Source organism: Chionomys nivalis, chromosome 4 (genome assembly GCF_950005125.1).
Source record: "Chionomys nivalis chromosome 4, mChiNiv1.1, whole genome shotgun sequence".
NCBI classification, from domain to species: Eukaryota; Metazoa; Chordata; class Mammalia; order Rodentia; family Cricetidae; genus Chionomys; species Chionomys nivalis.
The window spans coordinates 50,086,795-50,109,083 of NC_080089.1; the positions used below are offsets into that span (position 1 = coordinate 50,086,795).

Consider the following 22,289-nt stretch of genomic DNA (forward strand, 5'->3'; position numbering starts at 1 on the left):
GGAATTTGACACAAACTGAAGATTAGTAGTGGGCAAAATTTCTATGGCATCTTAATGCTGCCACCTAGTGATATAAAAAATTAAAGCTGCCCCCAGTTTTCTGGTAAGGTCCTTAGTGTACTGACTTTTCCTACAACTACAGCCAAGCAGTTATAAGTCTATTTGGACTTGTGAGAACAGATATTTACAGTACAGTCCTAATGTTAGCTCCTTAATGTAGAATAATTTTCTGATTAGAATGTTTACGTGCTAGAAAATGCTCAAGTACGTATTCAGGTTATTATACATTTAATAATTCATTTTTTCTAGGAAACTTTTAATTGCCCTTACTATATTTTTGGGAGACTGTTTCTCCTAATATCCTTGATCTGATAACTCGTTTCGGTCACCTTTTCTGATCTTCAAACTCAGGACTCTCTGATAACTTAATATTACTTAGCAGTTAGTAACCATTTACTGATCTTCGTTAGAAAGAAACAAAGGTCTATACAGAATTGGTTTCACCTCTTAGGGTGCAAGTCCCCATAACCTCATATTTTTAACTGTCTCTGCCATTATGTGTGTTCTTATTACAAGTTCAAAAGGCTGTCTTATACTCAGTAAGTTAGGAAAAATATCATTTTGAAATAAAATAATTTTAGAGTTGAAAGACACCTTAATGTTTATTTATTCTAGATTGCACAACTTATTTGCATTTCCAAATGGGAGAGAAGGAATCTTGGAGAAAAGGAGTCTCTAAATTGGCGGGGTGGGTCAAGGTGCTTCATTACAGCTCCCTGCTGCCTTTAAGGAGGGCCATCTCTGCGATGGGCCAGAACCTGGGTTCTGATGATGGCTGTCAGAACTTCATTTGTTTTTGTCTTGGATCAAAGACTGTTAGGTGCTCTGAGCCACAGCATGTGTGCTGAGCTCAGATACATGGATGGCACCATGGAACTAATGTAATCAATAACGATGGTGCTGACACTCGTAAGTGCTTTTCCTTAAATAATTTCTAACTAAGGGAAGACAGCAAGTACAGTGCACAGTGCATTCCTCCACCCCAAAGCACATGAGAGAGTTGTCAACCTGTGGTCCTTCATCCTTTATTACTTTAATTTTCGACATTGACATTCCCCCTGTCAGGACATATCCTCAGTGCAGCATAAAAATCAGGAAATTAGCACTAATACATGATTGCCGTTTAATCCTCCGACTTCATGCAAGTGTGTTCTCATATTTTTCTTTGCAGGGAAGAAAGGGATCTGTTTTAGAATCAAGCAGTGCTTTGAGCTGTCTCCTCTCTCACTGCCCTCTAACTGCAGCTTCCCGTCTTGCTTTTGCTTTCACTATCATCCGGCTTCAAGTTTGCAGTCCAGTTACTTTGCAGGTTGTCTATTAACTTGTTTGTGAGTAAGGCTTCCTTATGATCAGCTTGTCCACTTAGACTGGAAAGCACAGATGCGATGCTGCATTCTCACTGCACACAGTGCGGTCTCTACTCTCGGCACACTGCATTATTGACAAGTTCACATTGATCAATTAACGGAGGTGGGGTTTACCCGTTGTGTCGCTTTTGTAATTAATGATTTTGTGGGTGAGGGACTTGAAATCATGTAAATATCCTGTTCCTCATGAAAGTAAGTTGGTCACACTCTCTTGTTGCTTTAACTGGTAGTGATTTTGATATTCAGATTATCCCACATGTTACCAGAGGTGGGCCATTGTAAACTGAATTCTGTAATCTGCAGATTTCCACTCATTCTTCCTTGGTGATGGTGTAGTTTTCCAAATGACCACTCTCATTCCCAATCTCTTTAAATATAAAAATTTTAACAGTAGTGTGACTTATCGGCATACATACAATGTGTACTGACTAACCAGGGCAATACATAGCCTCATATCCTTATCATGACTTTGTGTTTGCTGCCCTTGAACTCTCTTGTAGTTATTTATCAATATGTGATAAGCTATTGTGTTGTGCAGGCCACTGCTCTTCCTGTAGAACAACAGGCCTGTTAATTCTACCTATGTTGGGGTACTTTTCATTACTCAAGTAATTCTTAGTTTTTTCTGCATCTGTCCTGGAGTTGCCCAATTTCATGGAGTCCTGGCTCACTTTAGTGGAGAATATATGTGTATCTGTATGTATTCCCGTATGGAAAGCCCCAAAGGACACCACTGTTTTCTCTTTGAGTCGAACACAATAGGGTCTATTCCAGCTTTCTCCCTGTGATGCCTGTGACTGCCTTCTCTGTGGTGAGGAGCCTGCCTCTTCTCTTTAGTGTGTCTGCTTCTTTCACCAGTCTTTCTGCCTACACAGTCAGTCTCCAGTGCTGCCCTCCCCCCATCCCCAGACAACGCAGACTGTCTGAGCCAGGAGAACAAGGAATGCTGAAGCAAACACAGACTTCATTTTTACTTACTAAAGGATTTCCAAGTTGGGTTTTTCCAAGTTTAGATGTCAGAAGAATAAAAAAAAAAGTCCCCTGAGGCTACATGCAGAGGAAGGACTGTAGACACACACTGACTAACATTCTGCTTCCTGCTTTTTATCGGATTTTATGTGGGGTGGGGGGCAGATATGAGAATTGTTGATGTGCAGATCAGCTTGGGGCTTCCATATCCAGGCCTTGAGACGATCCCCCAGTTTCTGCCTTTTTATGATTACATGTGCTGCTGGTGTAGAGAGCAAGGAGAACAGAACCTAGAGGTGGGCTTTCTAAGCTCCTCGGTCACACCTCCATCCTGACCACTGAAAGCATGAGCCCTTGACGATCTGTTGAAACCCACTGGCTGATGGGTGCTGAGGGTCTGCTGTATGGCAGCCCCGGGGCAAGGTGCCTTCTCACAGGCTGAGCTGGGTGAGGCCCTGGAATAAGGGTTACAACCCGAACTTGGGGACCCAGTAGGAACTTGTGGAGCTGCTGTGTTTATCCCAAGACCCGATCTGAGCATTTTCATCAACTTTCTGAACATTTTCCTTGTGAGAAATAGGACGCTTTTGCTTCTCTTTTCTCATTTTTGCCAGTTTTTCCCATATGTCTCAGTAATATATTTCATTTTCTACCCAGCCACTCTCCTTGCTCCTCCCCATTCTGTCAGGGGAGAACTCATAAATGTCATTGGTCACAAATCCACTCTCCATACTTGCCAGAGTCATAAACCCACTTTCTGAAGGGTTCACAGCCATGTTATCGTAGTCACAAGTTACATCGTCATCGTCAGGAGTGGCTTCACCAGAACACACCCGAAATGAGCTGTTCTTCAGGTCTGGTCGGGGCTCAGCTAAATCGGCTTCACTTTGTTTTCTGATGACATTGTAAACATCTAGGTTGGGGCTGTTTTCTCGGTGAGGAGTGGGCCAAATGGTGTGTTGCTCCTTTGTGGTAGGGTCTGGCTGCTCTCGTTTCCTAGAAGAAGAGAACCAGGCTGAGTCTTTGAGCCCGGGGCACTGAGAGTATATACTCCTGTTCCTAATGAAGCGGGAGGTGATCCTACATCTGCCATTCACCGTCACTAGCTTGGGTTCCAGGACTCCCTTGAGAATGTGGGCCAGAAAGCAATAGGATAAACAAATTATACTAAAAATCTCATTTCTACGTAAAATTAGCTATTTCTATTTCTAGTCTATTTCTATTCTACCATTAAAAGTTTAGGTAACAAGGGTAGGATTAATAATATTGGCTCTATCACCAACAGAAATCGTGTTCCTATATCATATCAGTTATTATACTTGCTTTGAAATATCTTATACTCACCCGTACTTCAAAATTATAATTATACCTACCATTAAGAATCATTAATAAAGAAATGGTTCATTTTGGGAAATATTTTTGCTGAACTATGTAGTGGTATAATTGCTTCATTTTTCTACCAATGCATTTTGTTTGCTGCGCTTAAAAAATATTGTTTAAAGGACTGGGGATAAAGCTAAATGTTACTTGTCTGGCATGTGGAAAGCCCTGGGTTGATCCTGAGAACTGTTTTTAAAAAATGAAGACAGGAAAAAATAAAAAAAAATGAAAAAGGAGGAAGGAGAGAGGGAGAGAAGGGGGGTTAGGGAGGGAAAGAGGGAGGGAGGGAGGGAGGGAGGAAGAAAGAGAGAGAGAGAGAGAGAGAGAGAGAATGAAAACGATTTGGGAAGAAAGCTGTAATTCTCCAATCCTAGCAAAGTAATAAATACATTTGAAGAACCAACTGCAGTGTAAACCATTGGAAAAAAATATATCTATAATTGTTTAACTGAATTCTATTTTAAATTCAAGAGAATTACTAACAAAATGACTATAGCAATGGCTAATACTTTTGAGTGTTCAATAAATATATGCTTGTTATGTGTGTATTCATTGCTTTAATACCATAATAACCCTTTAAGGGAATTTTTAAAAGGAATAGGTTCTGCATTGAAATTTTACAAATTTATTTCAAATTGCTCATCAAAGTGATACTGACTTAAGTTGGGCCTTGATTTTCCTTCTGAAAAGTGAGACTGCCAGCCTTTTTGTATGTAGACCACGGTGACGGGGGGCAAAAGTGTAACTGAGGACAGTTGCGGGCACCTAAAATACACGAGCACACGACCCAGATTACATACAGAGGCTGCCTGTGCTACCTGGTTTAGCTGCTTTGCAGCAATATACTTTTGAAATCAATAAAAGAAAAGTCAGTTAAAAGGAATTTGGCTGATTCATTCTGAATGGACTGGCTTTGTGTCAGATGCTTCCCAGAATGCTCTGGAACACACAGTTTTCATGTGGTCCATTAGTCATTCCTTACTCAATAGACATTTTTGGAACGAGGACCTCCATTTAGGAGAGAGCTTTGCTGGGTGATGCATGGCTACAGAGGAAGTGAATAACACTGTTTTACCTTCCACACACACAGGAAACAAAGGATACAGAACCACTAGCTTAATCACAGCCTAGCACAAATGCTTGCTGCTTGTCTGCTCTGCACCTAGAGCCTTGAGTCAGCCAGAGTTTACTCTCAGTCTGCACTGATCCTTCTCTTGGAGTTTGCATGGCTTTTAATGACATCACCTGGGCAACCTCCAAGTCTCAATGCAGAGGGGAGTGAAGGTTTTTATGATGAAGGTTCTACTTGCCTCCTCCTACAGATCCAAATCCAACACGCAGCTGAAGTGACCACCAGTAGGAGGAAAAGGGGAATGCTGGGGATTAGGATGTAGGCAAGATTCAAAGCAGCCTCTGAAAAAGAAAAAAGCATATATTAGCCCTGGTGATCTCTTTTTCTGTCTCTCTGTACCTGTTGTTTCAAAGCAAGCTTTAAAAGCACATTCAATAGAATATTGCAAGCAGCACACGGAGGAAACAGATGAAGTTGCCTCGCTAGCAGAGTCCCTAGTTTCAACAGATGAGCATTTTCTACAGGACCTGTTAATCCAAGTGATACTGTAAACAAGTTTAAAGTTCGGAGTCTGGCGAATATTGGAAGATCATGTTTTATAATTTTTTCCAGAGTAAAACGATCTTCCTTTTCTGTGTACTTCTTAGTAAAACAGGTCTTTGTGGGGGCAGCATGAATGTCTTTGCCTCCAGGGGCAGTCACAGAACTTCGCAAGATTGGGGTGGGAAGAGCGAGTGAAAAGATCAAACCAGAGTCTCAGAGTCATTTGCCGGAAAGAGAAGGATCACAATAAAGTTGTCCATCAGACCCTTCCCAGCACATCTGGTTGAGGCCCAGCAGCTTCGGCTAGGTCCCCGAGTGCCGCGAAGAACACTTAGGGGTCCTCTTTTCTGAACCCTGTCATCTTTGACACAGAACGAACATGGCTCCCTTCAGGGGCTGTGAGAGAAATCGAGGGCCAGCGACTAACTAACCCTTCTGATTTAACTGACTCAGGCTCCTGATCATTCAGAGCCCGTCACTCCCCCACTTTCTGTGAGGATAGAGACCTGACAATCATCAAAAACAGCAAACACACTCAGAAAATGGAGAATTCATTTAAAATACCATTATAATTTTACAAATGTCACCCACTTTGGATGACTCTTTATTCTCTTTTTAAGAATTATGGAGGTGAGCAAACATGGCAGAGGAGGTGGCTGTGTACATCATGGTGAACAGGACACAGAGAAAAATGAACGTACCAGGCACTATGTATTAGATTCACAGGCATGCTCCCTGTGACCCACTTCCTCCAGCTATGACCCAAACCCTAAAGTTTCCAGAATTTTCCATATAGCACTACCACCTGGGGACTAAATATTCAATACATGAGCATTCAGAAGATATTTTATAGTCAAACTGTAGCAAAGAGGTTGATAGTCCTGATTCCACTGGGAGATGATACAGAAGACCCCATCTGAAACCTTTCCAGACCTTGCCCTGCCTGTGTCTGTGTTTGGTTGTTCTCAACTTGGATCATGTGTAATAAGATGTACAGACACTGCATTCCTAAATTCTGTGAGTTCTAGTGAATTACAGAACCTGGCAGGATGTGTAGCCAGTGGAACATGAGTGCGGGTGGTCTGAGGACTGTGAGACCCGTGACTGATGTCTGTCTGGATGTCTGTCTGATGTGAGAGGTATGGAAGGTACCCTTAAAGGTTTGCGGGGAGACTGCATAGACCCTCAGTGTCAGAACTGAATTGCAGGGAAACATTACATTTTACTTTATGAAACTGATAATACTGTCAGCTAGATATGAAAAATACTAAATGATTAAACTGAAACACAGAGGATTTTTTTAAAGTTAAGTTGCCCAGTGACAAAACCCCAGATTTCCCTTTTGAAACTCAGGGTGAAAGTGAGGTCCAAAGCTCATTAGCACTCCAGTTCATCACCCCGTCTTTCCTTTACCTTTTATGATGCAGACTTCTAGATGTTTATCCTTCCCATTTCTTCAGTTTGGTTTACAGATGAATGTTGGTCCCAGATGACATATATTATGGCTTGGGTTATTTTACTCTTGTTTTTCTACATCCTTTCTCTCAGTCCCTAGCTTGTCCCACTTCCCATGGTCAGGTAAGTTCACAAGTCTTGGAGATGGGCAGGACCTGCCACCTCCTGCCTGGTTTCAGTCGTCTTAGGATAGCACCCATTACATATTTCACTAATGAAACCTAGCATTTTATACAGTGCTTGCAACATCATGATCTTTGCCTAATTTCGCATTTTAAGGAACTGTATGCAGAAGAAAGTAGGGAGTGTAACCATAGGTAATTTCTAGTCACACGAGTCCCATCACCCTTCCCAAGTACCTCTGCTTTCTTTAAATGTTTCTTTGGTGTCTTCTTTCTGTGTTTCTTCTGGAAGTGCTGGTGTTGCTGGCTCAGTTGCTTCACCTGAGAGAGATACATATGGACTTGAGAACTTGAAGAAGGTGCTATAGTCCAGGCATGCCCTGGGGTCCTTTGACACATGTAGCAGGGATGCAAGAAAACAGTAGTGATTTGACCAATGCCACTGATACACACAGTAAAGTTGGAATTTGTTGCACTAGAGGTTTGTCTTCATTGTGTGTGTGTATTCCTGTGCTCATGTGTATGTGCAAAAATATGTATCTGTGTAGTGTGTGTGTATGTATGTGTGTGTGTACATAAGCTAGAGGTTGACATCAGATGTCTTCCACTACTGTTCCTCACCTTGTGTTTTGAGAGTTTCTCTGAACATGGAACTTACAGATTCAGGTAGATTAGCTCTCAGGTAATCCCTCTCTCTGCCTCCCCAGTAATAGGGTCAGAGGTACACATCACTGTGCCAAGCTTGTAGAGATGGATTCTGGAGTTCTAACTCAGGTCCTTGAGCGTGCACAGTGGCTTCATCCACTGAGCCATCTCCCCATTATGTCTTCATATTTTTGGTGCAAACTTTGCCCATGATCAGGCACTAAAACAGCCAACAAGCAATATAAAGGGCTGAAGTACGTAGGGGGAGGTACAATGGCTTACTGCTAGGACCATAAAGAATCAGCTGGGCTCATTTCTTACTTCATCAGATTAAATTACTCCCTTTATATCAATAATAAGAATAAACATACCAAATGTAATTTTCAAACTATTACTTTTCCGTTTCCATCAGTATAGGTAACAGTGGGCAGGAGTGAGCATGATGAGCTGGAAGCCACAATGGGAGGCGACAGACATCTGTCCCTGTTGTTTGGGTAAACGCCAGTGGTCTTGTGCTGAGTAATCTGCTCTAAAGGCGTTGTTTTAAATCTATGGATGGGACTGAAATGACCCCAATGAACCTGAATCTCACAGGATAGACTTACCTCCAGGCCTTATAGAAGGTGTTGTACTTGGTTTCTCTGTAGCAGAAAGAAACAAAAACAATAGTTACATTTTCCTCCATCTGAATGAAACCAGCTAGTGTGGCATCTAATTCTAATAAACTCCGTTTATTATCATTTTATTAATTATTATTATCAGATACCAGAGGTAGGTTTCCTAAGACAAAGAGTTAATTGTACACGAATACTAGCCTTTCTTCAGCTTTACTCTTCAGTGCTGTTTTAAAAAGTATTTAAGAACTTTAATATTAGGCTTTCCAAATGCACACAAAAATAGTATATTGAGATCCCGTGTGCTGTTATACAAACTCCACCTTATCAGCATGGAGCTGCCTGGGCTTCAGCATTGATCCCTACTCCCCCACTGCAATCCTGGCTGAGACCGTCTTAAAGTGGTCCAAGATATTTTATCAGTTCCTACTGAGGACATTTCAGAGAGCAACAAACACTTGGTCTGCAGGAAGCGGAAGTGGTTGAGGGATTGCCCAGTTTCAAGGCAGAGACTGGTGATTAGCCTTGTGATGCTTAAAACATTCCTAAGAGCTTTATGTCACACAGACAACTTATGGCAAATGTTTTTGCTGTTGGATGACCTGGTATTATCACTGAGGTTCTTACAACAATCACATGCCTGGGATTCATAGGATCCTGAAGGTTTTTAGAGATTATAGTTTTCAGGCCCAGATAACAGGAATTTCATTCAGAAAGGGAAGTAATGCTTAAACTTTCTTTTTTATCCCCACCTTAAGATTTATTATGTATACAGTGTTCTGCCTGTATTATCCCTGAACACCAGAAGAGGGTGCCAGATCTCATTACAGATGTTTGTGAGCCCCCATGTATACGTGGTGGCTGGGAATTGAATTCAGGACCTCTGGAAAGAGCTGTCAGTGCTCTTAACTTCTGAGCAGCTCTCCAGCCCTTATCTTCTATCTTTGCATATGTGTGTATAGGCATGATATAAGTCTGTTTATTTACTTTCAAACTTACCCACATAGTGCCTACTAGATCCTAGAAATCATCCTAAGTGTTATATAAAAACAATTTTGATAACAGGCTTATAAGGGGGGCTTATTACTATTCTTACTTTGTACACAGAAAAACTAAAATAAAGGGAATGAATAACCTGCTTAAATTTTATAGCTAATAATTAGCTGAAAGGAATTTCAACTAAATAAATCTAAATAAAAATTAAAACCATAAGCAGACATAATTGTGCTATTTAGTAAAGATAAAACAACAGATGTGGATGAATCTAACTCTGCTAAAGGGCTTATCTTCTGACACCCTGTGATTCCCATAGACAGTGTAATTCTGACCACTGACACTTGACCATGAGCACAGCACATCAGTGCACAGCATATCAGTGCACACTGGCCGTGAACACAGCACATCCGTGCACAGCATATCAATGCACACTGGCCCTGAACACAGCACATGAGTGCACAGAATATCAACGCACACTGGCCGTGAACACAGCACATCAGTGCACATTGGCCGTGATGAACATTTTGCAGGTGGTGCTGGTTGGACGAAAGGGTGTACTGTGTGGCACATCACATCACACTAGGACGAATGAAGAGGTGTTGGGAAGATGGAGGGGTGAGGTGGGTTTTGTTTTGTTTTGTTTTGAATTAATTTGGGGGGGGGAGCATACTACAGGGGTGAGAGGTGGATATGGAAGGACTGGGAGGTGAGCAGGATTGAGATGCATGATGTGAAATTTTCAAAGAGTCAATAAAGAATTATGTTTTTAAAAATGTACAAACACTTAAACCATAAAGTTAATAGACTCTAATAAACAAAAACGATAGAAGAAAAATCTGTGTATAACCAGCACTTTCCTTCACTGCTCTGAGAAGGTGGTCTGCGGAGCCAGTCCAGGTCTCTGCAGCCTCTCTCTCCCTGGGCAACTGTGTATGTGGGAAAGACAGGGCACAGAGAAGGGTTCATCTAAGGCTAGAATGGGCGAGGAAAAACATCTTCCAGCACAAACTTGCCACCAGAGGATAACATAGTTCAAGCAGCTAAAAATGGCAATAGTATTTAGTCCCAAATCATAACAGATACAACTAACAAGTCATTCTGCTCCTGTCGGGAAAGGCTGTGGAGTTGGGCCCAAGCAGTTGGCTTCAGGGAAGTGAGAAACTTCAGGGACATAGCAAGAATGAGTTTAATTCTGAGTCAATTTTAATAAAGGATTCTAGGAACTCAGTAGAGCGAGACTGTGGGGTTTTTGCCAGTTCCAACTCTTTACAGATCTGGAAGCAAATGCAAGTTGAATTTGCAAGGCAAATCTAGAGGTGGGTGGCTGGAGACTTTTAAACTTCTTCATCAAAGTGCCCGCTGTCTAAGCCTGCCAGTGAAGTTGGGGTATTTTGCCTTTTCTGGTTATTATGTTGCCTTAGATTTCAGGACATAATCTCATGTGGCTGCCAGAGGACTTGCAGAAGCAACCCTCAGCTTATTCCTGGCTCCCACAGCCAAACACACATGGAATGAGTGAGTTTGTGCCTGTTCACAGCAGAGGCCTTTATCAGATGTTCACATAAGTATTGCTTTGCATCCTAAGTAAATTAGAACCTTTTCCCTACCATCCCTCCTTTTGCCTCTCCTTTGCTAAAACTGTTTCTCAGGGAGGAAGTGTCTTCACATTTCCACTTACAAGAATTTTCAAAGTTTAATGTTGCTGACATTTGCAACAAGCTTTCTCAGGGAGCACAGACTAAGTTCTTGGTACCAGCAGCTGTTTTTGAAATGGGGAAAGAGGTTGGAAATTTAGCCATATAACTGGGGGAAAAGTTTCATTACCATCAGCATATTTGCAAATGAAATTGTTCTTCATGTTGCACCGGTCATCATTCCATTGGAACATGTATGAGCCCCCGATGCCGGGTGGTGCCGATGGCTGATGGTACATGACCACGCAGACCTCGCTGTCACAGGACGGCTCATCCACATACCAGTTCCTGAAGGGAAAGGAAGGACAATGGAGATAACTGGAGAAACACACCCTACGACTTCCATGTCCCTACTTTCTCATGAGGTTCCATTGATCCGCAAGTGTCAGAGTCTGCTTCAGAGCACAATGCAGAGAGAAGGAAGAATTGAAGCACTGCCAGCAAGTAGACACATGCTGTTGATCCAGTGTGGCTGTCATAATCAATCATCTGACATTTGCCACAACCTCTTTGCAGGGAGGAATATATTATGTTCTTATGTCTGCGAAATAATTATGAGAAATAGCAGCTAGCACAGAGCGAGTCTGGAAGGTCTTAATGCCTGCCTTCTTTTTTGGCTTTGTGCTAGTTGGGCTTATCTTTTCAGAAATCATACATACTGAGGAGAGATATGGCGTCTCTCTCTCTCAAAGCTCTCCCTGCTTCCATCTTGCTACTTTCCAATAGATACCTCTGCCACACCAGCCCCAGATGATGGATGAGAAGGTGAAGAATCTGAAGGGGATATCCCAAAATTTAGAGGCTGCCAAAGTAGGAGATAGGCTGGGGAAGGGGACAGGAAGCCATCTTGGTCTTGGTTAGTTTTCAAATCATTTGCATAGGATCAAGGAAATACGCTCTTTGCCTCCACTCTGAGGTATCTTCCTTTTGCCTCTTTAGCTCCTTGAAAGGGTTCACCGCAGGTTTAGCTTTACCACCCAGTTCCTGGGACTGGGTGGTGCTGCCACCTTGTTGCCTATATGGGAACCAGAAGGTCTTGGAGCCCACTGAGGAGAAGTTTTTAAGTACTTACCCCATCTGCCAATTGAGGTCTGGGCTTTGTTGTCTGCCTGAGTATCTGATCTGCTTCTGCCCAACTCTCAGACTATTTATCTAGATGCTGCTGCTCTGCTCATGTCTTCTCAAGCCTCTCTTCAGGAGGACTGGCTAGGAGACATGCCTGGTAACACCACAGTGTGACTTTACGTTAGTGCTGGGATACAGTCTGCTAAAAGGAAGATCCTTTGTGGCACCTACTGTGTTGAAAGTGTTTTCTGGACAAGAGCTGAATATATGGTAAAACTCTGGATATTATGCATGAACATCTGGGGGGGTCTTGGTGGAGAGTGGGCTTTGTGCCTCATTAGTTAACTCCAGCACAACCAGCCTCCCCCAAAGCTTTATGGGTTCATGTTACTTCATCTCAGAGAGGGAGAGGGAGGCGGGGAGAGAGAGAGATTGATTCCTAGAATATTTTTGGACTAGAGCCAGTTTTAAGTCTCATAACTCACAGATAAGGGGAGAGGCCAGATGCCTAGAAGGAAAATCCTATGATGCTGTGGCAGGTGTCTATGATAACAATTTCTTTTGTTCTTTCTCCAGAAGGACCTTTGGCTATTTAACCAAATAACCATACACTTGGGAAGGGGGTTATGTCTAAATATTGCTAGATTTGTTAAGCATGGGTTATAAATAGTCATTGATGACATGAAAGCCACACATTGGAGTCAGAGCACATTGGGACAAGGTAATCAATCAGTCAGCTCACAGTGGGTTTAACCAGTGTCACTGGCCCAGTTCCAAAATATTATATATGTAAATATATGTATAATATATATTAATTGGCTCTAATTTTTCAGTTGTTGTTGTGAGACAAGGTCTAGTGTAGCTCTTCCAGGTGGGCCTTTAGCCATCTGAGGCCAAACACGAACCCGATCTTCCAGCTTCCGTCTCTGGAGTCGGAAGGACCACATTATATGCCAGTGTGTCTCAACAACCCCATTTTTAGGGCTTGCTGAGGATGGAACCCAGGGCCTCTGAAGAGACCTGTCTAGTAGCTGGTATAGTTCCACATTGACTCCTTAGGCTATCATGGTATAGAACCCCAAGCATAACCTCTGAGAATGCATTCCCCTCAGCACAGCATCTTATCTTGAGGTAGATGGCAGGAGGCAGTGGTGCCTTAAAGACCTGACAGTGCACAGCGCAGTGCTCTCTCTGCCTGTCCTGCAAAACCCAGACCCTAAAGGATTATACAAGAGGAGCACACACTCAACCTTGTAGAACCTAATGTGGCTGCTGTTCTGTAGTGATATCTTTGCTAGAGAAGTATGCAGATCTGGGGAACACATTCAAGAGACCACGGAACAGCTTACGTTCATTGAAAACATATAACAGTATACACTTATGGTTTTGCCTTATTTTGATTTTTTTCCTCACACCCGGTTATAATTCCTGAATTGCGTATGAATTGTGAAGATCATACTGGCCCTTTATACTGCTGACCACTGTGCCAATTAAACCGGATAAACAAGGATAATATGTTGGAGACCTTAGTAAGACTCATGTATTCCAGAAAGTTGGAGAAAAACTCAATGAATATTCAGGGCCCATCATTTTGATGGGATATATAGATGTCTAGAGATCATCCCTTTCAAATTTAATGCAAACCACTATATTATACAATAATTTAAGGGAAGCATAGCACTTGGCAGGTCTCTTTGGGTTCTGGAGGTTTTATATTTTGCATCTGAGAGTACTACTGTGACCTTTATGACAGATGGCCAGTTTTGAGTGGGAGTCAGAGCAGAAAGAGACTCTTAAGGAAGGCCTAGGCGCAGGCATTTCTCACAGTTGTACCAGCGCTTCTTCCTCAGCTCACGCCCCGTGTGCGGAAGAGTCCCTTGTGACTAGTTGATACAGTCAGCTCAATCCTGCATCTAAGTGAAGTCAAACAAGCAGAGATGACTACAAGCTTCACTGCAGCTGCACCAGGAGATGGCCTTGAAAGCCAGTGGTGAGGGGACAACCTCAAACTGGCTGGAACTCTAGTTAGTATACCTCATTTGACACTTTATAAGGAAGTAGAAGTTTCTGGAGGATAAAATATGTCAAACTTGGGGGAAATGAAGGTGCACAGCCAACCAGTAAGAATGTAAAAGAAAAAGGATGAAGATAGGAGATAATGACATCTTGGACGGAACGAAGTGAGGAGAGATAAAGAAGTGATCACAAAGTCGGAGAATTGTGTCTCATGTGATACGCCCAGCAGGGAGTATCTTCCACAGAATTGGCACTAGACAACCAGGGAGACAGAAATGAATGAGCAAAACGATGCCAACCAGTTGTTCTCAGCCACACCCATAGCAGCTCAATAGATAAATAAGAACAATAATCGTGGAGGCTCTGCATGGACTCAACAGTTTGGATTGCACACAGAAAGACTGATCTGGCTGTGACTACCGACAAATATCCAGCCTTCCAGCAGTAGAGACCAATATTAAGATTGACGCTAATTCCAACCTGAGACATTCCAGGTGACCCCAGAGATGGTCTGGTAATGATAGCACCAACAGAGGGAGGGAAGGTTGAGAAGGGGATAGGATAACACTAGTAATTAAGGAGACCAACACGTTACTTGGTAAGTTAGCTACACGACCCTGAAAGGGACAGTTACTCATTTTGGTAGAAACAGATAGAATCTGGGCATTAAGTTTGCTTTTTCTACCTCAGGGTTTTAGTCAGATCCACTACCCAAAGGGGGAAATAGTATTTTATCTATCAAAGTAAGACCCCAAATATAGTCTCATCAGGCAAAAGACCAGTGTAGCAATGAAGGTATAAAACTAGCCCCCTGGTCTTAGGAATTCCTTGTCAGATTACATTTGACCCCATCCCAAAGCTACCAGCTTGACTCTTGGAAGAGCTTGTTGAAAAGACAGCTGAAGCATCAGCCTCAAAGTATTGGAACTTTGGAGAGGAACGTCATTCTCCAGGTAGCAGTGTATACTTTAAAGCAACAAGTTCCATAACCCCGTATCTCTAAGAGTAGAATACATGGGCCTGGAGCCAAGGGATAAGAGCAGCAGCTCCTCCACTGGACCCCATTGTCGCTTGTGGAGTTCGTACTTCTCATTTCTGCAATGCTATGATCTGGGAGTTTGCACGTACGTAGTTTCCAGAGAGGAACACTTCTGTTAGGAGACATAGCAAGGATATAATCAAGCCCCGAGCCATGGTTAGTTACCACATGGCAAGACAAGAAGAGCTGTCAGTATCTAGGCAGGACGTTATATACTCTGTATTAGGAGGAGGTGGTTTGCTGCTGTATGTTATTGGTAGGAAGAGCCTTTCAGTTTATGTGCTGGGGAATATCTTCATGTTCACATCCTACTTTTGAAAGTCAATGAGAAAGCACACTAAGTCCAGGCTGAGAAGAACAAGTTGACTAGAGCCTCATGCTCTTCAGAGATGATGTCTGATTATGCTACAAAGTCAGCCATTGAGACCGGCAGCAGGGGTAGGGTATGTTATGTAGGGACAGTAAAGGTGGGATGTCAGCAAGTGTCAGTGTGGTTCTAAGATCATCTTCAGAGATGAGAAATATACTTCCTACTCTGAACTTCCTCTTTCAAAATTTCTTCCAGGAAGAAAAGGCTGTAAGAATGTCAGAGGAGCTTCTTCTACAACTTATATGAAGATGATGATATATAATCCAGTAGAGTGAGAGCTGGTGTGCTGCCTTAATGTAACAGATAAACTATCATTTTAAAAATATTTATTTATTTTATACATATGATTGTTTTGACTGATTGCGTGTCTGTGTACCATGTGCATGCAGTGCCGTATAGTCCAGAAGAGGGAGTAACCCCCCCCCCCCAACTGGAGATAAAAGACAATTGTGAGCTGCCATGTGGGTACTGGGAACTAAACCTGGATCCACTGCAAGAGCAGCCAGCGCTCTTAACTACCGAGGCATCTCTGCAGCCCAGATAAACCACCTTTTCATCTTTATGCTTTTGATGGTGATTATACATTTTTCCATATAATTGCATAGTAAATTCGATTTTCTTCATTGTGAACTCTCGTTTAGGTCGTTTGTCTTTGAGGCCTTTGTATTTTATCACCTATGTAGTTAAATCGACTTACAACTCTTTATCATACAAAGATTAACTCTTTGGTAGATTGTTCCCTTTCCATATTTGCCTTGCCATGTTGATATTTTTGAAGTGTCTGCCCATGTTTCTGTAGTTTTTAGGAAGAGATGATGACAGCATCATGGGACATGGTGGGTGTGAGTGATTATCAGTGTCTTGATGCTGTGAGTTGAGGAGTTTTCTACAAACTGTAGTTTTCTTCAGTCTCCACCCTTGGCCAGTCTGTAGAGGAAGAGGGGTTTTTGCCCTTATCCTGATTCCCTCTGGTCTGGAGTCCTACCCTGCCCTATCTTTATGCACCTTCAGTTTCTCAAGGTACACAGTCTTAGCTCCATGGGTCAGAGAGCCAGAACCATAGGTGCCAAGCATGGTGTGCTATTTAAAAAGTGCTGCTGGGAGCTGGGCGGTGGTGGCGCACACCTTTAATCCCAGCACTCGGGAGGCAGAGGCAGGCGGATCTCTGTGAGTTCGAGGCCAGCCTGGTCTACAAGAGCTAGTTCCAGGACAGACTCCAAAAAGCTACGGAGAAACCCTGTCTCGAAAATTTAAAAAAAACAAAACAAAACAAAACAAAAAAACCTGCTGCTGGGATTCACCTACCTGAACAGGGCACTTTGGGCCCAAGTCAAGGCTGAGTTCTCCATCTTTGCCATACTGCTCGGATCTGTAGCCATTCTGTTGTTACTGCCAGACCTTCTCATGAATCTGACTGTGGGTCCTGCTTGGCTCTTTTTTGAGCTATGTTCAAGGGAACCAGCTGCTGCGGGATTCACACACTTACCTAAATTGTGATCTGCTTCCATCTGTCCAAGCATAAAGGTCTTGGCAGGCTGTGTTGTTGCCCTGCTTCTCCAGCCTCCTGAGGCCGATCCAGAAATCACCATCAGATGCCAGGAGGTTTTCAATGAACTTTTCTATCAGTCTCTGCTCATCTTCTGTTTCGATACTGACTAGCTGTCCCCCATCTCTCCTGCAGGCTTCTTTGGCTTCCTCAAAGTTCAGTCTTTGAAAAGCCTCAGGAAAGTAAATGACTTTGTAGCATGGCCTCCGAGTCCCTCCCCAGCAGACCAGCTGCCCTAGGGAAAAAAAGAAGGCAACCTGTTTCAGTGCCCCAAGAAAGTGTATCAGAGCAGATGTACTTAGACACATCTGAATGAAACTGTCTCTGGGCAGGAATTCAGATGGTTCATCTGTGGATTCTTATCACTTGGGCTTTTTAGAGAAAATTAGTATTCTTTCCAACACAAAGTAACAGTGGCTTTAAACTCTAGTGCCTGTATTGTGTAGGGCATCTATATTTTTGTTTCAGGGCAGATTGCTAAAGATGTTTTTGTGTTTTAAAGAGAATAGGTAAATATTTTGACTTCACTTAATGCATATAAATAAGACATTCATGCCCTTAGGAAGTCCCAGTGAATTATGGGGGCTTAAAGTAAGTGTTACCGTTAAGGGTTCCTTCAGTAAAGAGGAGCATTCTGAAGTCAGTCATGGGCCCCAAAGTCCCCTGTCTATACAGGGACTAGCCTGCTCAGTCTCTGGTGTGAGCAGAAGCTAAGAGCATCCATGAGTTTTTCTGTTACTGATAATCAGATCTCTGACAGAAAGATAATAGCTAGAGTTTTCCGAACTTTTTCCATGTTCCATTAGCTATAGTAAAGGTTTTATTTTTATAAAGATTATTTTCCTTTAGTCCTTGTAACAGTTGTCTAATGTCAAGACCATTTATGTCTCACTTCATGAATGAGGGAACTGATGTCATAGAGCCATCAGCAGCACTGCCAGAGCCAGGACCCAGATCTGATTATAAAGTCATACCAGGATCACTGAGTTGTATTGATGGTGCCCCACTCTCTGATAGGCTCAGGTTGCACTGGGAGCACATGTCTTATTTGATTGACACTTGAAGGACTGAAGACAGTTGTAGAAAAATGGATGAGACCCCATTGAGCAGCAAGTAGCAAACTGTTCACCAGCACAGACCGCCTTAGCTTGTGTCTGGATGACTGATCTTGCTGCAACTGAAACCTAGCCTAGTTGCCCCGTTATTCAGCCAACATTTATTGCGTGATTCCTCCTTGCCTGATGTGCTAGATATCGAGAATACAGACATGCCAATTCCTAACCCACAGGAGCCCATAGCTCGACTCTGGATTTCAGTGTACAAAATAAAGGACAAATTTCAACAAGGAGACTAGTCCCTTGTAATAAAAGAACCGAACTGTAGGCTTCAGGTGTGAATGGCTGCCACCAAGTAACGCATAAGTGATTTTAGTTTCTGAGCCTCTTGCCAGGCCTTCTGGAGTGTTCCAACTTCCCCAACATTGTCTGCAGGGAGCCAGACAATGTTTATTATTTTCAATATTTGTCCAGCATACAGGTCAAAAGACCACAGACAGTGCTAAATTCTCCCCCCAACTCCACACTTGAGCAAGGAGCTGGGAGTGTTCTGTACCTCTTCCCTTTAGAAGGCGCTGTTGCTGCTAAACAAAAAGTCTGTAGCAAGACGGGTTCCCGGGAGGATGAGGAGTGCTCAGAAGCTGGTCTTGCTCACTGGGGAGGTGTCCAGAGAAAAGGAGAATGTGCGTAGCAGAGGAAGGCAGAGGGGCCCTGGCCTCTCCCAACATGGCTACTGGCACAACAGAAACTGGAGTTGTCTTTTCTAGCATCCCCACGTTCCAGGCCAGACTGCCAAGAGAAAGCTTAACACCTTGATAGGGTTTCCTGCACAGTCCGGGATGACTGCACACATCCCCTGTATGCTAGCGAGTGCCAGGGAGCACCAGAGCTGGAAGGCGGCCCAGGACCCATCTGGTTCCCCTGCCTTCAGGAAGTGTCTTTCTTTTCTCATTTGCAGGAAGGGGAAGGGCAGGCAGGAGGTCTCCCATCACCACCAAGTGCAGAGCCATGCAGCTCTAACCCTCGCTGCTCCTCTGCTGAGCTGAGCCACATCCCCATCCTGAAACCAAAGTTAGATTCCTTAAATCAGGCCCACGAGCTGGGATACAGTGGAGATTCCCATTTTCCTCCGTCCCTCTTTGACCAAAGGGGAACTGATAAAAAGATATAGATACTCTCTCCCAGACATGCAGACCGAGTGGAAGGAGAAAGAAGTCAGAGCACTGTACCTCCTCTGGGGTCCAAGTCCGAGGCTGCAGTGACACACAAGGAAGGAAGCAGAGTCATTCTTGGAGCCTGGCAGGACTGGTTCCGTTCCTTCTAACTAGACTGCTTTCCTAATCTCCAAGCGCTCCCATTCCAGGCCAGCCACCAACCCCTCAGAGGAGAGCAAGAGTAACAGGTAGGCTTCCCACAGTCCCGCACATCCAGAATTGGCAGCCTCCACCAGAAGGATCCAGGCACTGCACCGAGCAGCAATGCTCAAGGGTGCAGGCGGAGGGGCATCATTGGAGCGAGTTTGCCCACTGCCCCACCCAGGCTATCCTCCCACTCACCCCTTGGTAACCCCTGAGCGAGAATGAACTTCGAGCGTTTCAGGATACCCAGGGTAGCCCAGGAACCGGAGCTGGCTGCTGCACATTTGCTCCCTGAAAGCAGAGAACTCAGAAGGACAGACAGGGTCCCAGAGCGGATCTTGGGATCGCTGACCCCCTCACTACGCGAAAGGACAGAGTGGGGGTGCGGTGGCCCTGAAGATAATCCTCAAGAGCTGGGGTGTACTGGGCGCGTCAACCCTACCAACCCTCTTCCCGGGGCTCACACTCACCGCTCAGCAGGCGACCCTTCGAACCCCGCGGTTCTGCCAGCAGCACAGCCAGCAACACGGCCTGCAGCGCTGGTCCCGGCTGCATTGCTGGATTCCAGAGCGTTCCACCACCCCAGTGCTAAGACAGAGAAGTGGGCAAAGAGGCGACTGCGTTCTGGCAACTGCCACCAAGGCAGCCGCATCTCCCATGGACCCACAGACCCCGCACTGGGAGGAGTCCGGGAGGGCGCAGAGTCCGTTAGTTGGTCGCCCCTCCGCCTCCTGGGACGTCACTGCGGCGAAGGCAGCCCCTTGGGCTGGCCCGCCCCCGACGGCCTGGTCTGGTGCTCCAGGCTCCAGGTTGGAGAAACTGCTAGCTCACTGGAGGGAGCAGGCAGCGGAAGGGGCCAGCTCTCCCGAGAGAGCCGCCCAGGGAGGTCCTGCGTTTGCCTAACAGAGAGGAAAGTCCCACTCAACAGGAAGAGAGTGCAGTGTCTTCAAATAGTATCACCTCTTACTTTCATCACTACACCCAGTTCTTACCAAGTGGGCCAAAGTGACAAGACCCTTACTCACACCTTCGTACGCTTCAGACTCAGGCTGCTCCTGGGACAAAAAAGTCCAGGATGAGAGAGGAATGGATTCTGAGGCAGGCAGTGTATACTGACTAGGAGCGCTTCAGACAGAAGCTTCCACAAAAGGAGGTAGAGCAGGAGTTTTTAAGAGTCCTCCACCAGAAGCTGGAAAGTTTCCAATCTCAGCTAGAAAGTCATTTGCTTTGCACAGGACACATACTGAGAGGTGGGTGTGGTTTTGTGGAGTTCAGCCTTTGGTGGACAGAAAGATGACTCCCCTAGAAAAGAATGATCTGACCCGCCCAAAACATCCATAACCAACCTAGCCTAAGTGGATGCTCCCCTTTAAATCCACAAAAGCTGTGTTTATATTTGTGTCTTATAGTAAGCGGGTTTTCAAATAATCTGAACAATAGAGTCAAAAAACTATGAACCAAATAGGTAGCTCACAATCACCTGTAACTCCAATTCCAAGGGATCCCCTGCTCTCTTCTGACCCAAAGGGGCACCAGACTCACATGTGGTGTTTATTCATGCAGGAAAAACACTCATAACACAAAATAAAAATGAAACTTTAAAAAAAAAATATAGCAGCGATGCTCCCACCGTCTTCACCCACTCCAGGTCTAAGCAAACAGTAGTCGGGCAGCTCTAGCTGAGACCGGAGCAGCAGCTCTAGCTGAGACCGGAGCAGCAGCTCTTGGAGTTGCGGAAACAGCTGGGACAGAGCAGGACGAGCAGCCCTTGCCTCTGTTCTGACAAAAATATCTCACAGCTTACAACTATTCTTCCTAGAACGTCTTGGTCATCCCAGCAAGGCAACAACTGTTGTGGTGCTATGGCATCGGAATGGTACCTGATGCTCTGTACCATTGGAATGATACCTTTGGCATTATCATTCTAGTTCTTGGAGTTTTGTGATAGTTTGTCAAGGATTATATATATATATATATATATATATATATATGCAGTTACATCTGACTTAATGTCAGTTTAAATAATTTTTCTAATATTACAAGATCTGCTTCAACTTATGAAATGACCACTTTGTTTCACATAGTTAAATTGCGTCTTGAGTTCTCCCTATGATACTCTGACTTTGGTCCATATTGGTTTTGTTAGCATACACAATAAACTGAGTGACATGCAGTAATGACCCCAATTCTTCACACCTCCCAGGATACATATCCTTTATTATACTAGTACAGTCCCCCTTGCTAAAGAGGCTGAATATGTTTCTCTCTGCCATGAGATCTGATTAATCCATAGAATAAGCTAGAACTTTATGAGCCTGCTGCAGAAAAGTCTTTCGTGTTCTATTCATTCTCTTGTATCTTTTATTTCCGGGAGGAGCAGGCCGCAGATGTCCTACTGGTCCATGAGTGTCTCCCAGAGGGTGATATGTAATGCAGGGCTGTCTCAGTCCGTCCACAGACTTAGAGCGTGAGTGACAGAACTGCTTTAAGTGGCCTGAAATCAGACCAGTCAGACCACGAGTTGAACTTTGCAATAGCAAAAATTGCTTTAGAACTCTGTTAAGCAGTACTGTTGCAGTAATGACTGTTATACCTGGCAACACAGGGATGTATCACCGTGGGAGGACTAGTTGCCAAGAAAACTCACAATGTGTTGTAACTTTTCGTTCTTCTTTTTTTTTTTTCTTTTTGTTTTTTTGAGAAAGGGTTTTTCTGTGTACCCCTGGCTGTCCTGGAACTCACTCTGTAGACAAGTCTGGTTTTGAATGCACAGAGATATGCCTGCCTCCGCCTCCCAAGTGCTGGGAATAAAGACATGTGCCACCACTGCATGGCAGACAATGTGTAGTTTTTCTTGGTAAAATTTCTTTGACCCAAGATCCACTTCTCAACTTGATGAGCTCAAAGTAGAGACCACCAATTA

At 44.0% G+C, this 22,289-nt stretch overlaps 1 protein-coding gene across 3 annotated transcripts; it reads right to left on the bottom strand.

Annotated features, from left to right (window-relative positions):
* Positions 1-734: 734 nt before the first annotated feature.
* Positions 735-20,072, bottom strand: Layn (layilin). 3 transcript variants are annotated; one of them, XM_057767380.1, is made up of 8 exons: positions 19,837-20,072; positions 19,238-19,261; positions 16,894-17,188; positions 11,048-11,205; positions 8,219-8,254; positions 7,206-7,289; positions 5,087-5,189; positions 735-3,392 (listed from the first exon to the last, which is right to left on the bottom strand). In XM_057767380.1, exons 1-8 carry the CDS (start codon positions 19,919-19,921, stop codon positions 3,026-3,028), a joined length of 1,152 nt encoding a protein of 383 aa, XP_057623363.1. In that variant the 5' UTR covers positions 19,922-20,072; the 3' UTR covers positions 735-3,025. The 3 variants fall into 3 exon arrangements, with proteins under 3 accessions (XP_057623363.1, XP_057623365.1, XP_057623366.1); XM_057767382.1 differs by lacking the exon at positions 19,238-19,261; XM_057767383.1 differs by lacking the exons at positions 8,219-8,254; positions 11,048-11,205; positions 19,238-19,261; positions 19,837-20,072 and adding an exon at positions 7,443-7,455 and having other exon boundaries at positions 7,206-7,309; positions 16,894-16,996.
* Between the last annotated feature and the right edge of the window lie 2,217 nt (positions 20,073-22,289).